General features: G+C 36.3%; 1 protein-coding gene across 8 annotated transcripts in view; it reads right to left on the reverse strand.

Annotated features, from left to right (window-relative positions):
• The window catches only part of RIC8B (RIC8 guanine nucleotide exchange factor B), a 103,360-nt gene that overhangs the window by 41,830 nt on the left and 44,002 nt on the right, over positions 1-17,528 (reverse strand). For all 8 annotated transcript variants that reach the window (XR_002079200.2, XR_002079199.2, XR_002079198.2 and 5 more), the window contains exon 4: positions 9,329-9,423. Coding sequence is in view for 3 of the 8 variants with exons in the window: in XM_019446680.2 (XP_019302225.2) it covers positions 9,329-9,423 (95 nt within the window). In the remaining 5 variants the exon portion in view is untranslated. The remainder of the gene's footprint in view (positions 1-9,328; positions 9,424-17,528) is intronic.

Raw genomic sequence — 17,528 nt, forward strand, 5'->3', positions numbered from 1 at the left:
TCATAGATTCACTGGGGATGAAAACAAACAAAAGAACTCTACCATAGAATTCCTTTCTTAAAACCATATAAGTATTGTGAAATGTTAGGATTTTTTTTCGACACATAGGGCAACAGGCACAGGAGTCCATTGATAGGATGATTTTCTAAATCTACCATAGAGAACACACTGAAAAGTTTAAGACAGTGCATTTCATTACAAAGGAATGTTTTCCTTTAAATTCATTTAAAATAAGTAGTTTCCAGGAATCCAGTAAATTTAAGAAACCAAATGCTGAGTTTGATTCAACAAATATTTGGAGCTTTTAGGCTTTTCAAGAAAAGTTCTCATTTTCTCATTTCTTATTAAACAACTGGGTTTCCAAACAACTACAAAATTAATTTTCTGGCTCACTGTGTTTGAGCTATTCTTTTTAAGTAAGGAAGGCCAGCTTTTTGAGCTCTGTCACTTCTCTGACAGTTTTATTTGTGGTAGAAGAGTGTATGAAATTCTCCAGCTACCAGGAAGTCAGTGACTATGCACAGATCTGCACAATGGTGTTTGCATTCCTACTCCAGGGGGTAGAAATACTGTGTATATTACTCTCCCCTTTTCAGCTTCCTAGAGATCATTAATCACTGGGACATGACATCCTCCCACTCATGCTCCCAGCCCCCTCCTGATATGCAGATTCAAAAGCAAAGCCTATTTAGAGCTCCTTAATGCCCTGATTAAAGCCTTGTTAGTTGTGAGAGTGGGAAGGCAATCTAAAATCCAGTCCTGTATCAATCACTGGACTAAACATAATTTAATACCAAATGACAACAAGAAGCATGATAACGGTACATGCAGACCTACAACCATTAACAAATCTTTCCTGGTTCAAACCTATCTTCTTTATACTTGGGGCTCACATATCTTTTCTTCATGGCTACAGAATTTACTTAAATGAAACTTAAGATCTCCAAAAGACTTTCAGATGTAAATTCCTACCTTTACTCTAGCTCAATTCAGTAATTATTAATTACTTGTGTCAGGCATTGTTTTATGAAGAAAAAGACAAATCCATGTCTTAATGGAGCTTATTTTCCAGCATGGAGAAAACTGTCAGTAAAAAGTAAACAAAACAAATAACATGAACGAATAGAAGGCACATAGAAGCTCATAAGTGGCCTGGGGTGGGGGTGGGGGTGGACCAGGAGGGTAAGATAGACAAATGTAGGTTATAATTTTGAATAGAGTGGTTAGGGTAGTCCTCACTAAAATGGTGTCATTTAAGCAAAGACTTAAAGGAAGTGAGGAAGTGAGCCATGTAACTATGTGGGGAAAGAGCATTTCAGAAAGAAAAGCAAGAGCAAACGCCCCAAGTCATGCAGCAGCATGACTGAAGAACTGTAAGAAGGATGGTTTCGCTGAACTACTATATAAAGGAGAAAAGGAGTAGGACAGGAGATCAGATAGGTATAGGAGGCCAGATAGGTCTCGCAGGCTATTATAACTTAATTTTATTCTGGAGTGAAAAAGGAACCACTATAGGGTTTTGCATGGTGATATACTCTAATTTACCTTAAAAGGGTCACTCTGACTATTGCATTGAGAACAGATGGTAGGACATCAAAGGTGAGAAGAATCAGGATGTTACTATAATAATTTAGATGACTGAACATGATGATAACAATGAAGTGGCTACATCTGGATACATTTTAAAGGGCATTTCTTGTGAATTGTGAACGGTAAGAATTCAAGGTTCTAGCCTTAGCAAGTGGGAAAGCTAGAGTTGCCATAAACTGAAATGGGAAGTGCTGCAGGAGAAGCAGCTTTTTAGGGGAACATTAAGAGTTTAATTTTGGATATGTTAAGTTTGGTTTATCTATTAGACTTCCAAGTGGAGATGTTGATAGGAAGTTAGCTATAAGAGTCTGGAGTCCATGGAGGGAGATCTGGATTAGAGATAGAAAGTGAGGAGTTTTAGCATGTGGATGATGTTTAAAGATAAAAGATGGGATCAGATCAGTGAGGGAATGAGTGTGGACTGAAAGACTTTGAGGGCTGAACCTGGGCCACTCTGTTGTCTGAGGCTGAGTTTAGGAAATTACAATTAGTGAGGTAGGAGGAAAACCAAGATAGTTTGGTGTCCTGGAAGAAAGTATATAAGCAAGAATGGAGCAACCACCCTGTCAAATGATGTGGACAAACAAGCAAGATGACAAATGACAAATGTCCATTGGATTAGCACCACAGAAGTCACTAAGAGCCATTCCAGTTGAGCAGTGGAACTAAAGCATGAGTTGACCAAATTCAAGAAAGAACAGTAGAGGAACCAGAGAGTCCACAACTGGAGGAGTTTTGCTGTAAAGAGCAAGAGAAGACTGGAGTAGCAGTGGGTGAGAAGTATCAAGAAAACACTGGATAAGACATGGATGGAAAGACCCCTGTATGCTGCTCTCTGCAAAGCATATCTTTTTTTTTTTTTAATTTTTTTTTTTTAACGTTTATTTATTTTTGAGACAGAGATAGACAGAGCATGAACGGGGGGAGGGGCAGAGAGAGGGAGACACAGAATCGGAAGCAGGCTCCAGGCTCTGAGCCATCAGCCCAGAGCCCGACGCGGGGCTCGAACTCACGGACCGCGAGATCGTGACCTGAGCTGAAGTCGGACACTTAACCGACTGAGCCACCCAGGCGCCCCAAAGCATATCTTTTTAACACACAGCAACCTAGTCACTGTTCTCTAAATGTGCCATAGAGACATACTCATTTCTGTATTTGACCATGTTTTCTCTTGCCTAGAATGTTCTCATTCTTTAAGACTAGCTCAAACTTCCCTTCATTCTCAACAAATATTTACTATGCCTACTATGCTAGGTGCTAAGTATACAGTATAAAGCAAAGGATAATGCCTCTAAAGGAGGGGACTTAATAGGCGATGAAACCAGAAAAGTACATGTATGTGTGCATGGAGTGGGGTAGGAGTGTCATAAAGGGGACTGCCATGAGATGCATGTTATGGCCAGATGGGTTACTGGTGACCTTAAACTGGAGTTATTCTGGCAAAGAGGAAGGTGCAGAAGCCAGGGAAACAGATTTCCCTGATAAGGCTACAGATCATTAATAAATGCAAAATAACAATAGAAGTTTGCTCTGAAACATAAAGACAGAGGGGAACCCTGAGGGGATTCTAAACAGAGATTTGCTTTTCAAGAAACAACTCTTGCATGCAGTAGATAGGACGGACCAATCTGCTGGGTTAGTAAAACTGTCCCACAAGACTGAGCAGCCTGAGTTTAGAAGTGGAGAAGGTGGGTGGTCTGACAGATCTGGGGTTGGGTGCTTCAAGACTGGCAGGACATGAAAATGAAGGTGTACAGACAGGTTGAAATGATGAACCAATGCTTCAGAATAGAGAGAGAAGAAAGTAAGCCTCTGGGGGCTTATAGGTAGAAGAAAAAGGAATAACCAGGAGACCAGAGGTCTGGATGAGGATGGAGAATAGGTACAGTATAAGTAAGAAAGACTTTCTTCATCATGCTAGACCACAGTGAGCTTGTCTTTAAACTCTATTAGCAGTTATTATTTGGATAATTAACTCACTGGAATACTACTCAAAATCTTGTGATAGCTCTTCTATTATGGTCTTGAATTGTTATTTAACTTTTCCTAATATTTATGTCTTGTCACCTCATTTAGACTCTATGTTCCTCCAGAGTATGCACTGTGGAGATCTTCAAGCACCTAGCACGGTGCTCAGTGATAGTTCAGAAAATATCTGTTCACCTACATAAGTGTTATTCACAGTAAGAAGTTAAAGAGCTAGGTGGTTTAATAACAAAAAATAAAATAAAATAAGACCCCCTTTCCCTGATCTCTCCAAAGTAAACTCTCTTGTTTTCTGCATTCCTACATAAGCTTGCTCGTGTCTGATGCAGCACTCATCAAAATAACTGCACTTATTTACTTACATGTCTGTTTTACCCCTAGTTGGTTAAGCCCTGGAGAACACAGATTGTACTGTATTCATCTTTGTTGTCCAGGAGTTCAACATAGTGCCTATCATATAGTAAGAGCTCAGTTAAAAAATATAAGCCAAAATGAAATCCAATTTTCAAACTTCTAAAAACAATCTTTATTGAAGTATAATTGAAACACAATGTTACATTAGTTTCAGGTATACAACAGTGATTCAACAATTCTGTTACTCAGTGCTCACCAGGATAAGTGTAGTTAGCACCTGTCACTAAACAACATTATTACAATATTATTGCCTATATTCCCTATGTTGTACTTTTCATCACTGTGACTTATTTATTTTATAACCGGAAGTCTGTAGCTCTTAATCTCCTTCACCTATTTTACCCATTCCCCCATCTTCTCTCCCCGCAGTTTTCAAACATTTATTGAAAGTCAGCCACGGGTAAGGCATTATGCCTAGCTAATGCTGTGGTGGTAATCATTTTGTAATATAAATGTATCAAAGCAACACCACTGTGCACCTTCAACAATGTTATATGTCAATTATAGCTCAATAAAGCTGGAAAAAAAGGCATATGCTTAGCATTGTAATAAGATATCATTAGGTACTTCAATATGTGAGATAAAATAAATTGGTCCAAACAAAGAAACAACAACATGGGGCACCTGAGTGGCTCTGTCAGTTAAGCGTCCAACTTGATTTCAACTCAGGTCATCATCTCATTGTTCATGAGATCAAGTCCCACGTTGGGCTCTGTGCTGACAGTGTGCAGCCTGCTTGAGATTCTCTCTCTCCCTCTCTCCGCCCCTCCCTCACTCATGCTCATTCTCTCTCATAATAAATAAATAAACTTTAAAATAAACAAAGAAACAAAAAAGGTAGGGAGGTAATCACTACTTTTAAAAGACACACCATGGAATACTACATGGCAATGAAAAAGAATGGAATATGGCCTTTTGTAGCAACGTGGATGGAACTGGAGAGTGTTATGCTAAGTGAAATAAGTCATACAGAGAAAGACAGATACCATATGTTTTCACTCTTATGTGGATCCTGAGAAACTTAACAGAAGTTCATGGGGGAGGGGAAGAAAAAAAAAAAAAAGAGATTAGAGAGGGAGGGAGCCAAAGCATAAGAGACTCTTAAAAACTGATAACAAACTAAGGGTTGATGGGGGGTGGGAGGGAGGGGTGGGTGGGTGATGGGTATTGAGGAGGGCACCTTTTGGGATGAGCACTGGGTGTTGTATGGAAACCAGTTTGACAATAAATTTCATATTTATAAAAAAAAACAAAACAAATAACAGATCAAAGTTTAATTGCTTGTTTGAAATGTACAAGTAGAACTGATAGTATATTTCACACCAATAAAATAACATAACAATAAATTGAAAAAAATGAAAATAAAAAACACACCAGCTCTTTGGTTTCAAAAAAAAAAGAGAGAGAGAGAAAGCATTTTGTAGATGCCAGCGTGCTAACTGAAAGAAATTAGATGGAGAGGTTAAAAGAAATTAAATCAGATCTGGTCCTTCCCTCCCCTCTCCTCAACTATCCAGCATTTAGGCCAGCCCCATCTTCCCCCTTCTAAAATAAAATGAAACCACAACCACATCCACATGCAACTGTTTTTGGCTGTTTATGTATAAGCTTGCTGATTATGGACAAGAGGGCTGAAAATACGTTCAGGAAGATAGCAGAGAAGAACAGAATTAGGATGTGTTCTTTAAAGTAGCAAAAAAGATGGCTCAAACCAACAATTTACTTGTTACTTTAAGTATAGACAAGAGAAAATGAAATAGAATAAATAGATTTTTAAAGCTATCTCACACGCTTATTAGTGGAAATAAAGGTTAAGGTCAGCTGTCCGTGTGAGCTAACTCATTTTATCTCAATGTCCCTGTCCTCTTCATTGCTCTGGGGGTGGGGAAAAAAAGGGCACTGTCTTACAGAGACAGCACATCAGAAAAAGCTGTTGCCAAGGTATTTTTTTACTCACTCGTTTCCTGGAGGAGCCTAGTAGGCTTATGACACGTATGTATGATAGACAGAAAAGCTTAGATGATTGGAAAATAGATTTCTCTACATGATCACAGGATATACACAGAAATAAGTTCCTAAACAAAATATCAAAATCAAAAACCAACTTTTAAAAGTTGGAAGAGATCTGGAACTAAATATTGGTTCTAAAAGCCAGTATGCTTATTACAGTAATAGTTACAGAAGTGGCAGTGGCAGCCTTCCCACCTGCCAAGTGCTTCCTCAGTGCCAGGGACAATAGCTCTTTATTAATTTCTTATTGAATCATTACTACAACTCTTTGAGTTTGATGATAATGCATAATCACATACTATTCAGGTTTACCTATTTCATCATATTTGTCCTTAAATCCAAGTGTCAAAAAGAAAAAGAAAAAAACAAACTTAGAAAATAACTTAAAAACTGAAACAAAATATTACTTTGAAAAACATTCTGATTTTTTTGTTTTAACTTTGCCTTAAACACACACACAGTTTTCATGGCCACTACAAATAAGCAGAATTTAGTAGGTATTACAATTCTAGTAAGTTACCTAAAATAGCTCTTTGAGGTTAAAGCAATTTTCTCTGTATTTAAATGGCTTAGCCTAGAGTCATTATTCTCCAATGATACTAATCACTTTAATTCTGATTAAAGGGACATGCAGGGCCTTTCCAGATAAACTGTCAAGTCAGCCACAACCTCAATCTCCTGGGAAAGCCTCTGAGAAACTCCTATATCCTGTTTGTGGCTCTAGGGATATCCCTTCTTATTTACAGTGTACCTAATAGAAATTTATCAAAGGAACTTTTAAGATAAAATCAAATTTAAAGAAAAGTATCTTTAAAATTTATTTAAGAATAAATATTTAAAGCAAATAATATCATTAGGAAAATAAAGAAATCTAATTACTTTTTAAAAAATCTGATTTTTAAAACTTCTCTTCTTGCTCTCTTTTGACAAATACTGGGTGCTGTGTTAAAATATTAAATTTATCAGGGGCAGTTGGGTGGCTCAGTCAGTTAAACGTCCAACTCTTGATCACATGGTCATGGGATGGAGCCCCGAGTTAGTCTCTGTGTCGCCAGCGTGGAGCCTGCTTGGGATTCTCTCTCTCCTCCTCTTTCTCTGCCCCTCCCCCACTTACGCACATGTGTGTTCTCACATCTAAAAACAAATAAATAAACATTTAAAAAAATATATTAAATTTATCAGAGAAATCTTTGGCAATGTTTTTGTAACTAGTGTGACAATTCCCCACTTTCTCCTCACATTCTTTTCCCTTTATTTATTTTGAGAGTGAGACAGAGAGGAAGGGGCAGAGAGAGAGAGGGAGAGAGAGAATCCTAAGCAGGCCCCTTGCTGTCACCACAGAGCCCTAAGCAGGGCTCATTCTTATGAAATGTGAGATCATGACCTCAGCTGAAATCAGAGTCAGCCACTAAACTGACTGTGCCACCCAGGCACCCCTCTCTTCACATTCTTGTATGAATACCATTTAACTTATAATATCTGATTTCAAAAAAAAAAAAAGCCACCAATTTACTCCTGGGCTTTCTATAAATCCATTTTTTTTTTAAGTTTTAGTATCTACAGTGTCTCTTGATTATGAAAAAAATTATAGTAAGTCAAAAACGCTTAATAAAATCTTTTTAGTGGTTATGATTTTTGCACTTAATCTGATTATTTTTTTAAATGTTTTTATTTTATTTTTGAGAGAGAGAGAGAGAGAGAGAGAGAGAGAGAGGGAGACAAAGTGTGAGTGGGGGAGGGGCAGAAAGAGAGGGAGACACAGAATCCAAAGCAGGCTCCAGGCTCCAAGCTGTCAGCACACAGCCTGACGTGGGACTTGAACCCACAAACCGTGAGATCATGACCTAAGCGGAAGTTGGACGCTCAACCGACTGAGCCACCCAGGTGCCCTAATCTGATTATTTTTTAAAGGCACTGACTCAAAAAAATTAAAGGAACTTTTGATCTCTAGCTGAAGGAAAAAAATCACACTTTTTAACTGTGAAGAAAATAATCTTTTGAGGTTTGCAGGGTGGGGTACATAAAGATAACCTACCAACAAACTCAGCATAATATCAAATAATAAATTGCTGATCATAACTAAAATAATATGAATTTGATTAAAAAATAACAAGGTTACGTTTCATTTTTACACTCTGGTTGTGTTTCTATTAAGTTTTACTTAAGTCATATTTTGGAAAAAAAGAATACTGTAAATGCTCAAAAGCTATGAAGAACCCAATTTTAAGTTTATTTGTAAAAGAGAGTTAACGCCAAAGTTATTTGTTTGCAGATTTGAATTTATTTGAGTTGTTTAAAATGCCATTTATATTCTTAAAGAATAAAGCACCCTAAGCAGTCTTATGTTAAAATTATAAGTGTTGTTAATACAAATCTGATCTAGAATAGAAAGTAAAAGAAGGAGAAAAATGTATTAACTCAGTTCTCAGAGAATGATACATTTTAGTAGCTGTCCATTAATAGCTCCAACAGGCAAGACACAAAACTTGAACTATTTTTTATATATTAATACTTGAGACTATGACCCAATTCTTATAATAGGTTTTTAAAATTTAATTAATCCATATTGCTTAAGATACACTTTTTGGTAAATACTCTTACAATGAAATTAGTGGAAACATTAGTTTGAGTGTAGTAATTAAAAGCAGGGTTCAAATACAAGCTCTGTCACTTAATAGAGCTGTGTGATCGCAGAGAAATTGCTTAATCTTTCTATGCCCCAATTTCATCATCTATTGAAAGGGAAAAATAGTACCCACTTGATAAGGTCGGTGTGCTGATTAAAAGAAGTTAATCTTTATAAAGCACTTAGCATAATGTCACATATAGTATTCAATAACTTAAAAAATTTTTTTTAATGTTTATTTTTTTTGAGAGAGAGAGAGAGAGAGAGAGAGAGACAGAGCATGAACAAGGAAGGGGCAGAGGTAGGAGGGAGACACAGAATCTGAAGCAGGCTCCAAGCTGTCAGCACAGAGCCCAACATGGGGCTTGAACTCATGAACCGTGAGATCATGACCTGAGCTGAAGACGGGCACTTAACCGACTGAACCACACAGGCGCCCCATTATTCAATAACTATTGAACTGTGCTATTATTACTGTTGTTTTGGGTTTTATTGTTGAATGCAACAAATGCCAAACTGTCTCCAAAGGGGACAGAATGAAAATTTGTCATCAGGGCATGGTAGTGATTTCTGACTTACCGGTTACTTGATTTACCAGAATATTTTCACTTTCCTGTACTCATAACAACTAAAATTAGAAGCATAAAAACATCGAGAATTGATGATGTCCTCTACTGAGATATCAACACAGAAGTTACCTACCTGTGCAGCTCTTCTGTTTTGTCTTCAGTTGGACCTACGATTAGTAAACAATGGCGAAGGACAGCTGCCATGACACGGAACTGATGAGAATCACTCTACAGCAAATAAAAAAGACAAGAGGAAAAATTGGGGATTGAATGCCTTAGTGAAGGAGTCTGGTGTATTCCTACATCCCTGGGAGCCATCTTCTGGACCGTTTGTCCCCCTAAACAGTCATTCTTATACCATAAATAATAGAAGTCAGGACACTGTAGACAAAATTCTCAATACTAAGTTAATAGTTACTGTCTTATATGAACAGCCATCTCCAGAAGTGGCTGAAAACCAGAAGATGCTGATCTAACCACTCCCTTTATGGCATGTCAGGCAAAGAGAGACATGATCAACAGCCATGCATTTCCTACTCTCTTTTACCTTAAGACTCAATTCACCTGAGGATCTTTTCCATTTTCAGAAAGTCTATAGATTCTTTTGATAGTATACTGTTAGAGTTTACTAGTGGTTATAAAAGTTCAAACAGATGTAATGCTATCAGATATTTTAACAGTGGGCTGTACATACTTAACTGCCTCATTTCTTATTTCAAAAGCAATAAATTAAAAGGTATAATCTGTCAACTTCATTAATGAGTCTTCTTAATCTCCTAGTTCTCCCAAATCTTGCTAGTTCCCCCAGAATTACCAGCAAGTGATGAAAAACAAGTGATCTGAGTTTAATCTCCTATTTTTCCAATGTTTACTCATTGTTATTAAAGACACAGAGAGAGTCAGAGGGAAGAAGGCAAGCAGTAGGAAATAAGCTAAGTTTTGAATAATCACTTAGTTTACCTCCTCTTCTTTTAGAGATTTTGGGCCTCTTCTTGAGATTTTGGGCCATTATAATTTCTTTAATTACCTGCATCAAGGTCATATCTCTCTGCTTCCAGATTTTTAGTAAGTAAGAAGACATGTAAAATAAATGATAATTATAATAGAGATCCTGCATATGCTATACTTCAGGAAGTCTCCGATTACCTCAAAAACTATTTAAAATTTTAAAAACTTTATTAAAAATGTTTTAAATCTAAAAACTTCAGTTTTACATATAATCTCAAGTCTATATAAAGTGAAATATACTCAAATATTATACATATATTCATATATATAACTCAGCCCTCTGAGATGATGTCTCCTATAAGATCTAACAAACAATAGAGCACAATTGCATTACTCATAATGCAGATGACAGTATTTTAAGCCTAACACCATCATATGTTCATTTGGAAGAGATGAAGGCCTCAGTAGCATAATGGTAAAAAAGCACTTCACTTGGAGTCTGGAGTCTAGGCTGTGACCTTAGACAAGTCATACAGATTCTCTGAGCCAAAGTTTCCCCACACACATCTCCACAAATATGAGACTGGTAGGGTTATAAAAGGATTAAAGAGGATGATACACATGGAAGTGCTTAGTACTTGGAATGAAACATTTGAAGGTGAGTGGAAAGGATGAGGGAAGAAGGAAACAAAAGGTAAGTAAGACTGATAGAGCTGAAATGAGTGATAGTAAAATAATCATGTGTTGGGGAAGGAATAGAGAAAAGGGGAGGGGGGTCAGTAGAATGCCAGAGACACTAGGTCTGGTAGGGTTGAAATGAATGCTGTCCCATTCACTGTCCATTTTCAAATGCCTGGATCAAAATTCTCTAATATGTAAATACACTTTTGCTTACCCCAAATTACATGAAGCACAGAAAACACATGTAAAATTCTTCCATTTGTTAATTCTTAATAAGATCATATTTTCCTCGGTTTTGAAAATTAACTAGGAATGCACTTCCTTTCAAACAAGATTTTCCTTTATTCTAGATATCACAATCATTTCTTCTCATGCTGATGTTGACAAGCCTCTTGCAAAACTATCCATTGTGGTCTTTCTATTTGCAACTGTAAACCAAAATCCTACTTCTTTCCATCCCATTTCCTCCTGTCCCAACTTTTATAACGCCAATTCCCAAGTTGTAACTATATCCTCAATGCCCTCTTTTAACTATAAATCCACTAAATTCCCTTTCTCTACTCAAAACAACTGTCAAATCCCTGGATTGTTGTTTCCAATCTCAGCATCACTGATTCCTTTTCATATTCCAGGTCTCAGCTAAAATATTTCATTAGAAAAGACCATTAGAAAGACCATTTCATTAGAAAAGACCTACTTAGACCATATCTAAGTAGGTTTCTTCTTTCATTATTTTCTATCGCTGTATCTTGTTATGATTCCTTTCATAAAATCATTAATTTGTAATGCCACATTTCTTTACATACTGGCAATATCCACTGTTTTCTCCAGTACTCTATTACCTTTACAAGTTTAGAGTGCATGTGTTTAATAGATGTTCAATAATTTTTAATGTAAATGGTAAGTAAAACAAAAAAAAAGTCCAAGTCATAAGTGGGCAGCCAGATAAATTTTCATAAAATGAGCACATCCATATAACCAGCACAAAAATGATCCAACACTAAGATTAAGAACTCCAGAATTGGCCTCTTCAAATGACAATCTCCTGATCCTCAAGGGTAATCTGAATGTCTAACGTTGCAGGTTAGTGATTTTTTGTTTTCACTGAATTTTACTTGAATGATATCATAAAATACAGACCCTTTGTGTATGGTTGTGAGATTCATTCAGGTTGTCATGTGTATTTAGGTGCAGTGTGTTCATTTTCATCACTCGAGAGCAGTAATATTTGAGATGTAGTCTGTGGATCACTGCTGGTCCGCACCCTGTTTGCCACTGATCTGCAGTGTCATGAGTGCAGAAGGTGTGAGCATTTAGGAACTTTTCCAGTTTGACATTGTAATATTGCACTATACGAGAATTTCATTCTGAAAGCAAGGGCAAAAAATCTGATCCTTCACCAATTTGGTTAAGAAAGCACTGCTAAATACAATGAATATATCACAATTTATTTATCCATCCTACTCTTGATGGGCGCTTGGATTGTTTCCAGTTTGGGACTACATTGAAGAGTACTGCTGTGAATGTACTTTCTTACATTTCATTTGCTGCATCACAGGTCATATACATATGTCAGACTTCAGAATATACTGCCAAATAGTGTTTCAAAGTGTTTATACCAATTTATACTCTCACGGTTGTTCTACGGTTGTGTCAACACTTGGTATTGTCAGTCTTTTAAAATTCAGTCATTCTTGTGGGTGTGCAGTGGTCTCATAGTTTTATTATGCATTTCCCTGATAACTAAGGAGTTTTCATGTAACTACTGGTCATTTGGATAGCTCTTTTGTGAAGTGCCTGTTCAAGCCTTTTGACTATTTTCCTACTGGGTTGACTGACTTTATTTGTATGGATTTGTATAGATTTTAATGTATTTGGGATACAATCCTTTATTTATAGATGTGTTGCAAATATCTTCTCCCATTTGGTGGCCTGCTTTTTTTACTTTCTTCTCTTGATGAGTTCATTTTAATGAAGACCAATTTGTCAACTTTTGCTTTAAGATTTGGTTTTTATTTTGTCCTATTTTAGAAATCTTTGCTACTTAAGAAATGTTTGACTTGTTTAGGATAAAGTCATGAATATAATCTGTTTTCTTCTAAAAGCTTTATTATTTTACCTTTTTTAATATTAAGGTCCTTATCCATCTCAAATTAATGTTCTATGTATGGTATAAGGTAGGGACTTAAATTTGTTTTTCCGGATGCCTGGGTGGCACAGTCGGTTAAGCGTCCGACTTCAGCTCAGGTCATGATCACACAGTCTGTGAGTTCAAGCCCCGCATTAGGCTCTGTGCTGACAGCGCAGAGTCTGGAGCCTGCTTCAGATTCTGTCTCCCTCTCTCTCTCTGCCCCTCCCCCACTCATGCTCTGTCTCTCTCAAAAATAAATAAACATTAAAAATAAAATAAAATAAAATAAATTCGTTTTTCTTCCATACAGCCTTTCAATTGATCCAGGGCAATTTATTAAAAAGCCCACTTTCCCCCCACTGCACTTCAGTGTTACCTGTATCATAAATCAGTTGACTATATATGTGTAGGTTTATTTCGAGACTCTTTATTCTATTCCATTAGTCTATGTCTCAATAAATATTGGTTAAATGAGTGTTATCATTAAGAAGTCTTATTTAACAAAGGTTAGAATGGATACTATACTATTAGTCTGCTATGTGACTTTCCGTAAGTAATTTAAACACTCTGATCTTTCATGTCTCCATGTGTTAAATGTAGTTAATGCTGCTGTATCACAAGGATGCTGGAAAGATTAAATATAACTGTTCTTTATAAAACATTATACAAATACAGTTTATATAACTATAATTTACTTGCTTCATCTTAATTTTGGTATCTTTAAGACATCAATATTCTCTCCTCTGAAATCATATTATCTCCAAAGATTGAGAAGAAAAAAGTCACCAAGGACAAAGGGAGGAGGAACAGAGAGAAAGCAAATAGGCTTGTTGTGATAGTGGAAATCAAAATGAGATAACAACACTCAATTAAAAGGTAGATAAAAACTCAGAAAATTCTTTGGGATCTCTATACAGGCTTCACTTCTTAATTACAGATTCTACTATGGTCCTGTTGCTTTTTCCTTCTGTGCAAACTGTGGAAGATCTCACTTTTATTTGGTAAAGGTGTCAGTTTCCTCACATCTTTTCATTCAAAGTGTCAACTGATGTAAACAATGCCTGAGAAAGTCTGAAGGGAGAATACTGCTCACCAACCAGTCCTGATCTGGTATTGTTACCCCAGGATAGTTCTAGTTTTCTTCAAGAAGGTTTAGGAAACCTGTCCTGTGAAAATTTAATTTCAATCCTATAAAAAGTGAAACAGACACTCAGACACAGACACACACATACACACATGCACACATATAAATGTATGCATGCTTACCTAGAAATACAGCTGTATCTCAGGTAGCATTTTATCCTATGTTTTACCCTATTCCTTTTGCTTACCTCTACCATGGTTATTTGTCCTACTAAACTGTGTATATTTAAAAATCTCTGTCTCTTTACAGGTAAAGATTATGTATTTTACCTCTGCATCTTTTGCATCTAACATGGTGATGGGCATAAAATAATCAATGCTTTTTTGAATTAATTTGCAAGGGGAGATATAAATGTTATAAAATAGATAGTGTTAACTCTAAAAAGGCTAGAAATTACTACTGTAAATAATGTTATTAAATGTTTTAGACTTCTAGAGAATTTTCTAAAAGCTTTGAAAATTTAAAAGGTACCATATATTTTTCCTCCCTCCCTGCTAACTTTGGGCTTTTTCTCCTATGTATTTCTGTATATCACATTTTATTTTTCATTAAACAAAAATTTGCTGAAAGTCTACTCTGTACTGGGTATGTTGCTAGCAGAAAGACTATCCCAGGGAGGTCAGACATACCCTCAAAGATCTAGAACATATGGCATTTGAAACATCTCTGCATTACTGAGGTGATTCTTTCCTGTTTTTAAACATATAGAAAATATAGAGAAGAATAGAATGTAACAAACAGTCGTATATTTATCTGTGTTTATGTGTCTGATTTTCCTGTTAATCTTTTAGTTCTTTGAAGGCAGTGATGATTTCTTAATCTTGCATCTTTGTATACCCAACATAGAATTTGGCACATACCGGGCACTCAATGTCTACTCAAAAATGATTCAGCAAAAAAAAAACAACCCCAAAACAAACAAACAAACAAACAAACAAACAAACAAACAAACATGACATAGCTTGAAGCTTTTTAAATTAATATTATGTCCTTTTCCCATATTTCCTTTAAAAGTCTCTAAAATAATCATGGAACTAACCTCTTCTATGACAGTGTGACATTCCCAATTAACTTCTATGGACATTCACTGTTTTCTGTCACTCTAATACATCCTTTGACTACACAGATAGTGGTACTACTTCCCTGCTTGCACTTGGGTGTCTGGCTCTAACATGTTTGTTGGTCCTTATGTTTTCTCATTACATTGCACTGATGACCTGGGAAGCAGTGCAGAGGGAAAGTGTGCTAAGTAAGGGATTTCCAGAATAACATGCTTTCCTCCAACAAAGAGATTTAGCAAAAGTGTTAAAGCAGGAGGAAGACAAGACCATTTCATTTAACTTTTCTAGAGCTGACTTCAGGTCCTGCTAAAGGAGTCTTTTGACCTCTTAAACATACTATCTTTAGGAAAGGGAGAGAATGAGAAAGGGAGGGAAAGAGGAAGGAAGTGAGGAAGACAGATGGACACCGTGTGGAAATAAGGCCAACTACTGAATAGAAAGGAATCTTCAGATTCCTGATGGTATCGGCAGGCAGGGAGGCAGGCAGGAATTTAACACATGAACCTAAAATGAACAAATGGCACTAATCTGCTAAACCTCAAGAAAAACCTAGTCATTAATTTTCTGTTTTTAATGAATTGTAAGTGAACAGTGATAGAAATACCTACTAAAACAGTTAAAACCAAAACCAAACATCTGTATTTTCTCTAACGGTTGAGCTGTGGTCATAAAGATCTTTAAAGGTGCAATCCCCAGGGTTTGGAAAGGTATTAACTAGCACTAATCTTCTGAAGGTCAATTTGACAATACATATTAACAACCCTTAGGGTTTTAAAAAAAATCCTTTGACCCAACAATTTTAGGAATTTATCTACAAAATTTTACAATAAGAAAATTCACTGTGTTACTATTTACAATAGTAAACAACTGCAAACAATCTAAATGCCTACACATAGGGAATTTGTTAAAGGTTGATAAATCCTTATGAAGGAATACTCAAGTATAAATATACCTATTAAATATAAAATTACTTATGAAGGGTATTCCTTCATAAGGATTTATCAATCTTTAACAGGAAAATAAACTGGTACATTATTTTTTGGTTGCAGAACTCTTTTTATCCCCAAATGATATCTAGTTATAACCTAAATTTATTTTAAAAAATTGTTTTTAATTTTTTTCATTTTATTTAGAGAGAGAGAGAGAGAGACAGCACGAGTGGGGAAGAGGAGCAGAGGGAGGGAGGGAGAGAGAGAGAGAGAGGGAGAAAGAGAGAAAGAGAGAGAGAATCCTAAGCAGACTCTACACTGAGCGTGGGGCTTGATCTCACAACCCTGGGATCATGACCTGAGTGCTCAACCAACTGTGCCACCCAGGCGCCCTTCAACCTAAATTTAAATAGAAAAAAACAACAGCGACAATCAAAGATACTCTTTTGAAAGTGAGGGTGGGGAACCTGGAACACTGTCCACTCATCACCAGAGGCTACCCCTAGGAACTTTATGGCTTCAGGGAACATTTTGAAAACTACTACTCTTCAAGAACATTTACTGAGGAAAAAAAGATTATAAAATTACTGCATTTTTGTAAAAAGAAATTATACATGTTTATATTTATATATTCTACAATGAAGAATAGTTAGAAAGATACACGTCAAAACACAAACAGTGCTTATCTTTGAGTGGTAAGCTTATAGGTGATTTGTACTTATTGCTCATATGCAATTTTCCTCTAGATCTACTGCAATGAGCATGCATTTTGATTAAAAGAAAATAATATTAGTTATTTTTAACATTGTATTTTAAAATTGGATTCTTCTGTAAAAAGTAAGTTTTTATTATCCCTTTATTTCAGTTGGTATTTAAAGTACTAACAATTCTTTAGGTGCTTGCTCAATTGGAGAAAGATGCCATGCATCTGACAATCAAGTAATTATTAAAATCCAGGTAAATGGGGGCACCTGGGTTGCTCAGTCGGTTAAGTGTCCAACTCTTGATCTCGGCTCAGGTCACGACCTCACAGATCAAGCCTCGTGTCAGGCTCTGTGCTGACAGTGCAGAGTCTGCTTGGGATTCTCTCTTCCTCTCTCTCTGCCCCTCCCCCACATATCTCTCAAAATAAATAAATAAACTTTAAAAAAAATCTAAGTAAATGGACTCTTATTGGCAAGTTTCTCTGCAACTTTATTATAGACTTTCTTTATGCTAAGTTGTGGGTACCTCCCTAAAAGGTGCTCTATGTTCTGATTTCAGGGAAACATCCATCTCCCCAATCTTCAAACAGCTTTATCATTCTCAGTCTTCCTATCTCAGGAGACACCTTCATGGTCTTCTCTGTGCTAAGTATTTTCAATCATGAACGCACTGTTTCTCTCCTAGCACTTAACACAATTTGAATTATATATTTGTTTACTTACTACCTGTCTCAC

The sequence above is a fragment of the Panthera pardus genome, unplaced genomic scaffold (genome assembly GCF_024362965.1).
Source record: "Panthera pardus isolate Hobbes unplaced genomic scaffold, ASM2436296v1 HiC_scaffold_6, whole genome shotgun sequence".
Classification (NCBI taxonomy): domain Eukaryota; kingdom Metazoa; phylum Chordata; class Mammalia; order Carnivora; family Felidae; genus Panthera; species Panthera pardus.